We start from the raw sequence: 13,514 nt of genomic DNA, 5'->3' as shown, positions 1-13,514 counted from the left end.
AAGCGTGTGCGAGCAAGGAGGCCTACAAACCTGACTCAGTTACACCAGCTCTGTCAGGAGGAATGGGCCAAAATTCAACCAACTTATTGTGGGAAACTTGTGGAAGGCTACACAAAACGTTTGACCCAAGTTTAAATTGTTTAAGGCAATGCTACCAAATACTAATTGAGTGTATGTAAAGCTCTGACCAACTGGGAATGTGATGAAAGAAATAAAAGCTGAAATAAATCATTCTCTCCACTATTATTCTGACATTTCACATTCTTTAAATGAAGTGGTGATCCTAACTGACCTAAGACAAGGAATTTTTACTAGGATTAAAATGTCAGGAATAGTGAAAAACTGAGTTTAACCTGTTGGATCTCTAGGGGCGCTATTTCATTTTTGGATAAAAAACGTTCCCGTATTAAGCGCGATATTTTGTCACGAAAAGATGCCCGACTATGCATATTCTTGACAGTTTTTGAAAGAAAACACTCTGAAGTTTCAGAATCTGCAAAGATATTGTCTGTAAGTGCCCCAGAACTCATTCTACAGGCGAAACCAAGATGATGCGTCAACCAGGAAATGAGCAGAATTTCTGAAGCTCTGTTTTCCATTGTCTCCTTATATGGCTGTGATTGCGCAAGGAATGAGCCTACACTTTCTGTCGTTCCCCCAAGGTGTTAGCAGCATTGTGACGTATTTGTAGGCATATCATTGGAAGATTGACCATAAGAGACTACATTTTCCAAGTGTCCGCCTGGTGTCCTGCGTGGAATTCGGTGCGCAATTGCCAGCTGCTTGTACTTTTCCATTTGATTGAGGGGAGAAACCATGCTTCCAAGAACGATATATCAATGAAGAGATATGTGAAAAACACAGGATTGATTCTAAACAACGTTTGCCATGTTTTCAGTCGATATTATGGAGTTAATTTGGAAAAAAGTTAGCGTTTTGAGGACTGAATTTTCGTTTTTTTTTGGTAGCCAAATGTGATGTATAAAACGGAGCTATTTCTAATACACAAATAATCTTTTTGGAAAAACTGAGCATCTGCTATCTAACTGAGAGTATCCTCATTGAAAACATCAGAAGTTCTTCAAAGGTAAATTATTTTATTTGAAGGCTTTTATGTTTTTGTTGAAATGTTGCGTGCTGGATGCTAACGCTAATGCTAACGCTAAATGCTACGCTAAATGCTACGCTAAATGCTACGCTTTTCCTATGGTTGAGAAGCATATTTTGAAAATCTGAGATGACAGTGTTGTTTACAAAAGGCTAAGCTTGAGAGATGGCATATTTATTTCATTTCATTTGCGATTTTCATGAACAGTTAACGTTGCGTTATGGTAATGAGCTTGAGTCTGTATTCCTGATACCGGATCCGGGATGGGGAGATCAGAGAGATTAAATGTATTTTGCTAAGGTGTATGTAAACTTCCGACTTCAACTGTAAACACACAGAGTTGGTCCAATGCGGTTTCTGTCCTCCACTTTCTCGATAGTCGTTGCTAAGTGATAATTGCCGCTTCCACGTTGGTGTTATTTCTGATAGTTTTCAAAAACCTATGAAGATGTCCATTAAATGCAGATATGCAATTTATTGACACCACAACACAGTAAAAGCAACGCAATAAAAATGGTCTTAAATACGCTGCTATGTTGTGCTTGTTTAAAGCGGGTAATCACAGAATTTCACCACAAGCATTTAAAGAATAAAGCCTCCAACATGGCAGCCGTGCTAAAACCTGGCTGAACTCTATATACAGTATATGGCTCTTTGTGTGCCTAACCCACCTAGTCACAGTGGGGGTGTGTTATAGTGTACCTAACCATCCTAGTCATTCAACCACAGAATTCGCAGGAGGCCCAGGGGGAGTAGAGGCCAGTCATGGCCAGTCACAGCACATTGTCTTTGTTTAGCGTCCTGTATGCCGGGCTGGTGTCACAACACAGGAGACACTGGCCTGGTCCAGAGGGGGACCCTGCAGGAAGGACAGACAGGCCTCTCCAACATAAAGAGACACTATGCTGACATCAGCCACAGGGCTGGGGGGAGGGAGAGACGGGCAGGACTACTGCTCACTGACCACAGGGAGACGCAACGTAACACACTATCAAATAGTAGTTTAAGCTAGAGTATTTTGGTCTGAAATGCTGGATAGTTAGCTTTACAAAAACAGATTGGTGTATTCCGCTAATTACATCAAGACAATAAGATATAACGCGCTACAATTGCGGTCCTTTTTCACAATGACTGTAAAGTCAGGGAAAGTTCAATATTCTCTTTATTCTTTAAAGGACAGTCTAGGGTCAGCCGCCTTTCAAGTGACAGTGTAGTGGGATGTTTTCCTGGTTTACAGATCAGGTTGTAGAGGGGGAGGTATTACATGACCTGGTTGCTATGCTTTGGTTTCAACCGCCTGAAACCTTATCCTCACTGAGCTAAGGCTACGTGACAGGGAATATGGTTGTTTTTATGTTTATTTTTGAGAGAGCAGGAGAGAGAATCTATGTGCGTGTGTGTGTGTCACTGGATATAGCAATGATGTGTGATCTCTCAGGAATAGTGAGCAGGTGGTTATGTCATCTTCTGGGTCAGTGACAAAAGAGATGAGCAAATGGCTTGGCACGGAATGTGGGTGCATGCAAGTGTGCATGTACGCGTGTGCTTGTGTGTGAATGCAGAAGTGAAATGAGAGTGAAATGGGAAGGGAAAGTATATATGGTGAGTGCAGGCATGTTTGTGTGCACATGCATAGCTTAAATAGGGATTATGTACATGTCAGAACTATTCCCTCCATTCCCAGTACAGGTGCAGTATCTGTACTAATGCTGGTGACATAGTTCTTGGTAAGATAACACAGCAGAACATATTAAAAAAAATCCTGCTCTAAGATAAGACAGTAACATATGGAGAAACTCCGACAGACAGGCTATTAATCGTCCTCCACTCCTAGTGGCACTTACCCAATCTGGCCTAATAATAAACAGTTACTGGAACTCTGAAAGGCATCTCGAAGAACATAGCAGCCAAAGGAACTGGAGTACAGGGATGGCTGAAGGTTGGGATGTCGAGCAGAGGGACGACAGAGGGTGGGAGCGGGACAGGGTGAGGCCAGAGCTGGGTTTACAAGTTGAACATAGCCCCACTCATCAGGGCTACCCAACTCTAATAGGCCAGGGGTTAGGCTACGCTCAGATGTCAGTGAACCACTACTGCATTAACAGAACCATTAGGACAATTTGACCTCTATGGCTCTAAGTCAAAGACACTAGGGGTTAGGCTACTCTCAGATATCAGTGGACCAACACTGCAGTAGACTAGAGCCATGGGCATTTTGACCTAAGAGGGTGATATGGATTCCAGTCAGACAGGCCAAAGGCATTATTATTGTTACTAGTACTGTGTTGATCACCCCCCACCCCCATCCTGCTCCATCCCAGCCCTGCCGAACCCCCTCCATGCCCCCAGAGCTGTAAACACTTCACTTTTTTTACAGCCTGTTTTCAAAGTCTCTGTTTCCATTGAAGAACATTAAATGACATTTGGGAAAGGGTGTGAACTGTAATTGTAAGCCACAGACCACAGGCTAACCGTTAAAAATCAGCTGTTTCAGCAGTCGGCGTAGACAGCATGGCACTGGAACTGTCAAGTCCAATTTAACGTGGCTCCCATAGACTTTTGACAGCGGCTTTAGTGGGGACTTTAACAGTGGAATCTATGCACTGTCACCAACTTTCATCCTCATTAACAACTATATAGTGGTGTTCTTTTGGGAGTGAGCTGGTGAGAGATCTTCCATTATAATGTTTGACAGTCTTTCTCTGAGCACGAACATATTGTTTCAGTGTAGGTCTAGTCACTTGTACCGGGCTATAACTAGGGGCCAGAGTTGTTCCTGGTCAGATCATGCAGTCATGTCAACAGGGCTACTCATAACCACCTCATCTTCCTCACTACTGCAGTGTGTCCAGTGTCCACAAGGGGTCAGACTTACGAGTGGAGTCCAGTCTGATGCAGTTGCCTTGAGTGGATGAGGCCGACTCGTGATTGGAGTGAGCGTGTGGCAGCAGACTTACGGGGAAGAGTCGAGGCTGATGGAGTTGGCCTGGGTAGAGGACGCGGATTTGTGATTGGAGAAGACAGGGAGGCTGGGCGAGGCGTGAATCACATGGTCCACCAGGTGCCCAACCGACGACGGCCGCATCCTCGTCCCTTCCTGTACAAACGAGTTCCGGCTGCACGCATACACACAAATCGGTGGTTAGGAGGATTGTGTGTGTAATCAAAGCAAATTAATGTACGCTATCCACAGTTGGAAAACTTCTATTTTATTTGGATTGTATGATGTTCTGTCCAGCTCTCTGAAACACAAATGTGTATAATTCCTTTCACTCATGCAATGAAATGTGTCAGTACCATTACCGAAGGTATTGGAACTAGAATTCCCTCACAATGTACAGTGGGGAAGTATTCAGTCCCCTTGAATTCATCCGCATTACGTGTTACGTTACAGCCTTATTCAAAAATTGATTAAATCCCCTCAATCTACACACAATACCCCATAATGACAAAGCTAAAACAGGTTTTTGCAAATGTATTCAAAAAAAAAAATCACATTTTCACAAGTATTCAGACCCTTCACTTAATACTTTGTTGAAGCACCTTTGGCAGATCCTCTCAAGCACTGTCAGGTTGGATGGGAAGCCACTCCTGTGTTGTCTTGGCTGTGTGCTTTGGGTCGTTGTCCTGTTGGAAGGTGAACCTTCACCCCAGTCTGAGGTCCTGAGCGCTCTGGAGCAGGTTTTCATCAAGGATCTTTCTGTACTTTGCTCCGTTCATCTTTCCCTCAATCCTGACTAGTCTCCCAGTCACTGCCACTGAAAAACATCCCCACAGCATGTTGCTGCAACCACGTTTCACTTTAGGGATGGTGCCAGGTTTCTTCCAGACGTGACGCTGAGCATTCAGGCCAAAGAGTTCAATCTTGGTTTCATCAGACCAGAGAATCTTATTTCTCGTGGTCTGAGAATCATTAGGTGCCTTTTGGCATACTCCAAGTGGGCTATCATGTGCCTTTTACTGAGGAGTGGCTTCTGTCTGGCCACTCTCCCATAAAAGCCTGATTGGTGGAGTGCTGCAGAGACAGTTGTCCTTCTGGAAGTTTCCTCGTCTCCACAGAGGAACTCTGGACCTCTGTCAGAGTGACCATTGGGTTCTTGGTCAACTCACTGACAAAGGCCCTTCTCCCCCGATTTCTCAGATCGGCCAGGAGGCCAACTCTAGGAAGAGTCTAGGTGGTTCCAAAATTCAATTTAAAAATGGAGGCCACTGTGTTCTCGGGGATTCAATGCTGCAGAAACTTTTTTGTACCCTTCCTCAGATCTGTGCCTCAACACAATCCTGTCTCGGAGCTCTAAATCAAATCAAATTGTATTGGTCACATACACGTTATTGCGGGTGTAGCGAAATGCTCCAACAGTGCAGTAGTATCTATCAATTCACAACAACAACAAACATATCTAAACGTAAAAGAATGGAATTAAGAAATATATAAAATATAGCCATTGACTAAAATACAGCAGAATCGAATACAGTATTTACATGGAGGTGAGTAAAGCAGTATGTAAACATATTAATATTATTTAATTGTTCCATTATTGAAGTGGCCAGTGATTCCAACTATGTACAGTTGAAGTCGGAAGTTTACATAAACTTAGGTTGGAGTCATTAAAACTTGTTTTCAACCACTCCAAACTTATTTAACAACTATAGTTTTGGCAAGTCAGTAAGGACATCTTTGTGCATGACAAGTAATTTTTCCAACAATTGTTTACAGACAGATTATTTCACTTATAATTCACTGTATCACAATTCCAGTGGGTCAGAAGTTTACATACACCAGGTTGACTGTGCCTTTAAACAGCTTGTAAAATTCCAGAAAATGATGTCATGGCTTTAAAAGCTTCTGATAGGCTAATTGACATAATTTGAGTCAATTGGAGGTGTACCGGTGGATGTATTTCAAGGCTTACCTTCAAACTCAGTGCCTCTTTGCTTGACATAATGGGAAAATCAAAAAGAAATCAGCCAAGACCTCCACAAGTCTGGTTCATCCTTGGGAGCAAAATTATCCACAGTAAAACAAGTCCTAAATTGACATAACCTGAAAGGCCGTTCAACAAAGAAGAAGCCACTGCTCCACTGTAGCCAGACTACGGTTTGCAATTGCACATGGGGACAAAGATCGTAAGTTTTGGAGAAATGTCCTCTGGTCTGATGAAACAAAAATAGAACTGTTTGGCCATAATGACCATGGTTATGTTTGGAGGAAAAAGGGGGAGGCTTGCAAACCGAAGAACACCATCCCAACCGTGAAGCACGGGGGTGGCAGCATCATGTTGTGAGGGTGCTTTGCTGCAGGAGGAACTGGTGCACTTCACAAAATAGATGGCATCATGAGGAATGAAAATTATGTGGATATATTAAAGCAACATCTCAAGACATCAGTCAGAAAGTTCAAGCTTGGTCGCAAATGGGTCTTCCAAATGGACAAGCATACTTCCAAAGTTGTGGCAAAATGACTTAAGGACAACAAAGGAGGCCTACAAACCTGACTCAGTTACACCAGCTCTGTCAGGAGGAATGGGCCAAAATTCACCCTACCTATTGTGGGAAGCTTGTGGAAGGCTAACCGAAACGTTTGACCCAAGTTAAACAATTTAAAGGCATTGCTACCAAATACTAATTGAGTGTATGTAAACCTCTGACCAACTGGGAATGTGATGAAATAAATAAAAACTGAAATCGATCTAGATTATTATTTAGACATTTCACATTCTTAAAATAAAGTGGTGATCCACCGGACGTACTACCTGTCCCAGACCTGCTGTTTTCAACTCTCTAGAGACAGCAGGAGTGGTAGAGATACTCTTAATGATCGGCTATGAAAAGCCAACTGACATTTACTCCTGAGGTGCTGACTTGCTGCACCCTCGACAACTACTGTTATTATTTGACCATGCTGGTCATTTATGAACATTTGAACATCTTGGCCATGTTCTGTTATAATCTCCACCCCGCAGAGCCAGAAGAGGAATGGCCACCCCTCATAGCCTGGTTCCTCTCTAGGTTTCTTCCTAGGTTCTGGCCTTTCTAGGGAGTTTTTCCTAGCCACCGTGCTTCTACACCTGCATTGCTTGCTGTTCGGGGTTTTAGGCTGGGTTTCTGTACAGCACTTTGAGATATCAGCTGATGTACGAAGGGCTATATAAATACATTTGATTTGATCCTAACTGACCTAAGACAGGGAATTTTAACTAGGATTAAATGTCAGGAATTTTGAAAAACTAAGTTTAAATGTATTTGGCTAAGGTGTATGTAAACTTCCGACTTCAACTGTATATAGGGCAGCAACGGTGCAGTGGTGCAGCGTTGTGTAACCGGGTGGAAGCCGGCTATTTAACAATGTGATGGCCTTGAGATAGCTGTTTTTCAGTCTCTCTGTCCCTGCTTTGATGCACTTGTACTGACCTCGCCTTCTGGATGATAGTGAAGTGAACAGGCCGTGGCTCGGGTGGTTGATGTCCTTGACAATTTTTTTGGCCTTCTTGTGACATTGGGTGCTTTAGGTGTCCTGAAGGGTAGGTGCGTTGAGTAGACCGCACCAACCTTGCGGGCTGTGCAGTTTCGGTACCAGGTGGTGATTTTGCCCAGCAGAATGCTCTCAATTGGGCATCTGTAAATGTTTGTGAGGGTTTTAGGTGACAAGCCACATTTCTTCAGACTCCTGAGGTTGAAGAGGCGCTGTTGCACGTTCACCACACTGTCTGTGTAGGTGGACCATTTCAGATCGGTGTACACATCACTGACGAAGAACTTTAAGCTTTCCACCTTCTCCACTGCGGTCCAGTCGATGTGGATAGGAGTGTGCTCCTTCTGCTGTTTCCTGAAGTCCACAATCAGCTACGTTGCTTTGTTGGAGAGATTATTTTCCTGGCACCACTCTCCCAGGGCACTCACCTCTCTGTAAGCTGTCTCATCATTGTTGGTAATCAGGCCTACTACTGTTGTGTCGTCTGTAAACTTCATGACTGAGTTGGAGGCATGAGTGGCCACACAATCATGTGTAAACAAGGAGTACAGGAGGGGGCTGAGCACGCCCCTGTGTTGAGAATCAGCAAAGCGGAGGTGCGTTTTCCTACCTTGGGCGGCCCGTCAGAAAGTCCAGGACGCAGTTGCACAGGGCGGGGTTCAGATCAAGGGCCCCGAGCTTAACGATGAGCTTGGAGGGTACTATGGTGTTGAATGCTGAGCTATAGTCAATGAACAGCATTCTTACATAGGCATTCCTCTTGTCCAGATGGAATAGGGCAGTGTGCAGGCGATTGCATCTTCTGTGAATCTATTGGGGTGTCAGGTAAAGTAGAGGTGATATGATCCTTAACTAGCTGATTTAGTTCCGTTACCTTTGCTTTCATGGGAACAATAGCAGAAATCTTGAAGCCAGTGGGGACAGCAGACTGGGATAGGGAGAGATTGAATATGTCCGTAAACACTCCAGCCAGCTGATCTGTGCATGCTCTGAGGAAGTGGCTATGGATACTATCTGGGCTGGCAGCCTGTTAACATGCTTAAATGTTTTACTCATTTCGGCCATGGAGAATGAGCCCCCACAGTTCTTAGAAGCTGGCCTCATCGGTGGCACTGTGTTACCCTCAAAGCGGGTGAAGCAAGACGGAAAACCAGCCACGTCGCGGACACCCTTTGTAGTCCGTAATTGTCTGTAGACCCTGCCACATACGTCTCGTGTCGGAGCTGTTGAATTGTGACTCCACTTTGTCTCTGTACGGATGTTTTTCCTGTGATTGATATACGGAGAAAATAACTACACTGTTTGTATTCGGACATAATCCCAGTCACCTTGCCAATGATGAATGCAGTGGTTCTTGCACGAATGCTGCCATCTATCCACAGTTTATGGTTTGGGTATGTTTTTAAAAGTCACATTGGGTACAAAATCTCCTATACACTTCCTGTTGAACTGTAACCGTCGATGTGTTGGTAGAACGCTGGTACACTTTTCCTCAAATTTGCTTTGTTAAAAATCCCCAGGTACAATAAATGTGGCCTCAGGATATGTTGTTTCCAGTTTGAATAAAGTCCAGTGTAGTTCTTTGAGGGCCGTTGTGGTATCGGCTTGAGGGGGGAGTACACATGGCTGTGACTATAACCGAAGAGAATTCTCTTGGGAGGAAATACGGTCGGCATTTGATTGAGGTATTCTAGGTCGGTTGAACAAAAGGACTTGAGTTTCTGTATGTTACCATAATGACACCATGAGAAGTTAATCATGAAACATACACACCCTCTTTCTTCTTCCCAGAGAGTTCTTTATTCCTGTCTGCGCGATGTACTGAGAACTCAGATGGCTGTATGGACGGGGACAGTATATCCCGAGAGAGCCATGTTTCTGTGAAACAGAGTATTTTACAATCCCTGATGTCTTTCTGGAAGGAGATCCACACCCTGAACTCATCTACTTTATTATCCAGAGACTGAACATTAGCAAGCAATATACTCGATAGGGGATAGTATGCACGCCTCCTGAGTCGGACTACAAGTCCACTCCAAATACCTCTTCTCCACCTGCGATGTTTTGGAGCAGCCGCTGGAATAAGTTCAATTGCCCTCAGGGGTACGAACAAAGGAATCAATTCGGGAAAGACGTATTCCTGAATGAGGTGTCGACGAGTAGGTAAACCACCACTTCCCTCCGTATTATTGGCCAAAGTGCAATCACGGGAAAACCAACTGATTGATCTACAATTAAGACTATCCTACCAATGGGACATTAAAAACTGTAATATCTTATGTTTCACAGAGACGTGGCTGAACGACGACACGGATAATATAGAGTTGGTTGGATTCTCTGTGTATCGGCAGGACAGAGCAGCTACGTCTGGTAAGACGAGGGGTGGGGGTCAATAACTGCTGGTGTGCAATGTATAAAATTAAAGAAATCTCAAGGTATTGCTCACCTGAGGTAGAATACCTCATGATAAGCTGTAGACCACACTATCTACCAAGAGAGTTCTCATCCATATTATTCATAGCCATCTATTTAATCACCACAAACCGATGCTGGCACTAATACCGCACACAACGAGCTGTATAAGACTATACGCAAACAAGAAAATGTTCATCCAGAAGCGGCGCTCCTAGTGGCCGGGGACTTTAATGCAGGCAAATTTAAATCAGTTTTCCCTCATTTCTACCATCATGTCACATTTGCAACCAGAGGGAAAAACAACTCTAGACCACCTTTACTCCACACACCGAGATGCAGACAAAGCTCTTCCCCGCCCTCCATTTGGCAAATCTGACCATAAATCTATCCTCCTGATTCTTGCTTACAAGCAAAAACTAAAGCAGGAAGTACCAGTGACTCACTCAATAAAGATATGGTCAGAAAACACTGATGCTATACTACAGATGCTATACTACAGGACTGTTTTGCTTGCACAGACTTCCGGGATTCATCCAATGAGTGCATCGACAACGTCCCCACAGTTACCGTACATACATTTCCCAACCAGAAGCCATGTACTACAGGCAACATCCACACCAAGCTAAAGGCTAGCGCTGCTTTCAAGGAGCAGGACCCTAATCCAGAAGCTCATAAGAAATCCTGCTATGCTCTCAGGCGAACCATCAAACAGGCAAAGTGTCAATACAGGACTAAGATTGAATCCTATTAAACCAGCTCTGATGTTCGTCGGATGTGGCAGGGCTTGAAAAAAATCTGACTACAAAGGGAAACGCAGCCACGATCTGCCCAGTGACGTGAGCTAACAGATGAGCTAAATGCCTTTTATGCTCAATTAGGGGCAAGGAACACTGAAGCATGCATGAGAGCACCAGCTGTTCCGGACGACTGTGATCACGCTCTCCGTAGCTGATGTGAGCAAGACCTTTAAACAGGTCAACATTCACAAAGCACCATCAACACCACTGAGCTGCTGGTCTACGGACAATTCCTTTGACCTCAAGGCTCGGTTTTTTCTCTGACATGCACTGTCAAGTGTGTGACCTTATATAGACAGGTGTGTGCCTTTCCAAATCAATCAATTGAATTGACCACAGGTGGACTTCAATCAAGTTGTAGAAACATCAAGGATGATCAATGGAAACAGGATGCACTGGAGCTCAATTTCGAGTCTTACAGCAAAGGGTCTGACTACTTACGTAAATAAGGTATTACTGTAATACATTTGTAAAAATTTCTAAAAACCTGTTTTTGCTTTGTCATTATGGGGTAATGTGTGTAGATTGATGAGTAAAAATGAATTTAATCAATTTTAGAATAAAATTGTAACAACAAAATTAGGTCAAAGGGAAGGGGTCTAAATACTTCCCAAATGCACCGTCTGTCTCGCCCTCTCGAAGGTCATGATATGTGGGCATTATATTAGGACATGCTATAAGGAGTCGTGTCAGGAACTTACTGGTTAGGGGTACCGGGTGGGGAGCGTGTGGGCAGGCTCTGGGTCTCCAGCCTCTCGTCTGATAAGCTGTTCCGGCTCACAGCCTCCCAGTCTGTGCCGCCCATCAACTTCCTGGCCAGGGGCTTACTGGGAGACCTACTCAGAAAGGAAACACAATCAATCACATGACCGAGCCAAGGAGAAAGTGATACTGCTGACCAATGGGATGGAGGACTGCGTGATAAAGGAGATGGGGGAAAAAAAGACACCCTATTCACTACTATATAGTGCACTACCTTTAACCAGGGCCGACATAGAGTGCACTAAATAGGGAATAGGATGCCATCTTAGACACAGCCAGAGTTATGAAACAATCCAGACTTAAGCCCAGATGTTGATGCTGACTGAGGCCCCAGCTCAGAAATAAAGATATAAGCTGTGAGACTAGGATGTTATGTTTGGCCCATCAACACCACTAATTCATCCTACATCATCTCTGGGTAGAGGGGCAATAATAAGGCAGTAAATGAACACTAATTAGGTTGGTGCTCGTTCACCATCACTTCCTATATTGACTTTGGGCATTACAGATTTAAGGCTGTCTTACTCTTATAGCATACTCTTAGAGGACCTACCAGCAGTAATGCGGCCTAACATACATTCAGAATGCATCTGTTCATATACATGTAGACAGTACAGTGCTGTGGTGCATTACGTACCTGGCGAACACCCGGTCCTTGATCCCCTTCTCTTTGCCATACTGCACCGACTGCACCTCTGTCCTCCCGCTGCAGAGACAACGTTCAAACAACATCCAACGATCATTTAATACCATTCAGCCACATATTACAAACTGCTGTGCTGCACCTTACTTCCCAACATGCGCTTCAATAATGCATAAAAAAATAAAAAAAAAACTCTGCTCCACTTCGTGTTTCTGTTTCAACCATGTCTCAGACTTCTCCAAAACCCCGATTTGTCACAGCACAATCTAGAACGATGAAACTCAGACGTTTTAGCCCCCTTATCACCTCCACTCACAGCACAGCTCAGAGCAAATACTCAAGTATTTAAATTTCAACAGTGAACAGTTTACATTTGTTTGTACTATTTCTAAACTACATCTGAGAAATGAGTCCATAATGAATAATAGAAGAACTCCCCTTTCCCCCTAAAAATAAAAAGCATTTTGAAAAACAAGCTCAGTTCTGGGGCATGGTTAATAATTCAACTACTTTTCTCCAAGATGAGAGCACGATAGCCAACAGCTAATGTAACTCCCCAAACACTGATGATTGATGGAACTTGTCATTGTGACCTAGCAAACCTGTGTTGACATTTCAATTACAGTGTTTTGCGGCTGGCAAGGGTGTGTGTGTGTGTGTGTGTGTGTGTGTGTGTGTGTGTGTGTGTGTGTACGCAGATGCTCATGGGTGGCAATGGGGATTTTCGCCTACCAGTAACGGAACTTGGAGCCCAGGGTAAAGTAGTGGGCAAAGAAGTTCTTTTGGGGGGGAACGGGCCGGTCCAGACGGAAGAAGGTGTGGTGTTCTACACAGGTCTTCCATAAGTTCTTACAGGCTCTGTAGTTTACCATGTTAAACCCCAGCAACGTCTCCCTGGTCTCATTCTGTAAAGGGAGGGAGGGAAGGGAAAGAGAATGACAGTGAGTGACAACAATAATGACAAATGAGATACAGTTCGAGCTGCTGGGATGTAACCGCCTTCCCACAGATCATTACATTTTTTCGGTCCATAGGCTTTACTGTGTACTATGATTCTCCTTGTTCGTTGTGACCTAGGGTTGGAGTCTGTATGTGTGTGTTTAGCATGCCTGAGACTCAAGTAGCAGAAGTGAGGAGGTGTTGAGTCAAGGTCTTAGTCACAGAAGGGGGAGACAGGCAGCAGGGGGTTAATCCTTGTCTGCTGCCACATCACCATACCCCTCCCTCAGCCCCCAGAGGGTCTCCTGATGTCACACGCCACTAGCCATGAAGACATGGTGGTCCCACTTGGGTACTAACAGAAAAGGCGAGTTTGCT

At 44.2% G+C, this 13,514-nt stretch overlaps 1 protein-coding gene across 5 annotated transcripts in view; it reads right to left on the bottom strand.

Moving 5' to 3' along the window:
- The window catches only part of LOC139399943 (tyrosine-protein phosphatase non-receptor type 4-like), a 105,778-nt gene that overhangs the window by 27,485 nt on the left and 64,779 nt on the right, over positions 1–13,514 (bottom strand). For 3 of the 5 annotated variants that reach the window (XM_071145088.1, XM_071145083.1, XM_071145109.1), the window contains exons 12-15: positions 12,930–13,102; positions 12,192–12,260; positions 11,494–11,628; positions 4,066–4,224 (exon numbers count right to left, since the gene is read on the bottom strand). In XM_071145088.1, coding sequence (XP_071001189.1) covers positions 4,066–4,224; positions 11,494–11,628; positions 12,192–12,260; positions 12,930–13,102 — 536 coding nt within the window. The remainder of the gene's footprint in view (positions 1–4,065; positions 4,225–11,493; positions 11,629–12,191; positions 12,261–12,929; positions 13,103–13,514) is intronic. The other 2 variants (XM_071145095.1, XM_071145102.1) reach the window with 1 other exon arrangement.

The sequence above is a fragment of the Oncorhynchus clarkii genome, chromosome 3 (genome assembly GCF_045791955.1).
Source record: "Oncorhynchus clarkii lewisi isolate Uvic-CL-2024 chromosome 3, UVic_Ocla_1.0, whole genome shotgun sequence".
Classification (NCBI taxonomy): domain Eukaryota; kingdom Metazoa; phylum Chordata; class Actinopteri; order Salmoniformes; family Salmonidae; genus Oncorhynchus; species Oncorhynchus clarkii.
The sequence above is the reverse complement of the archived record's forward strand: the minus strand, read 5'-3'. Positions and strand labels throughout refer to the sequence as shown.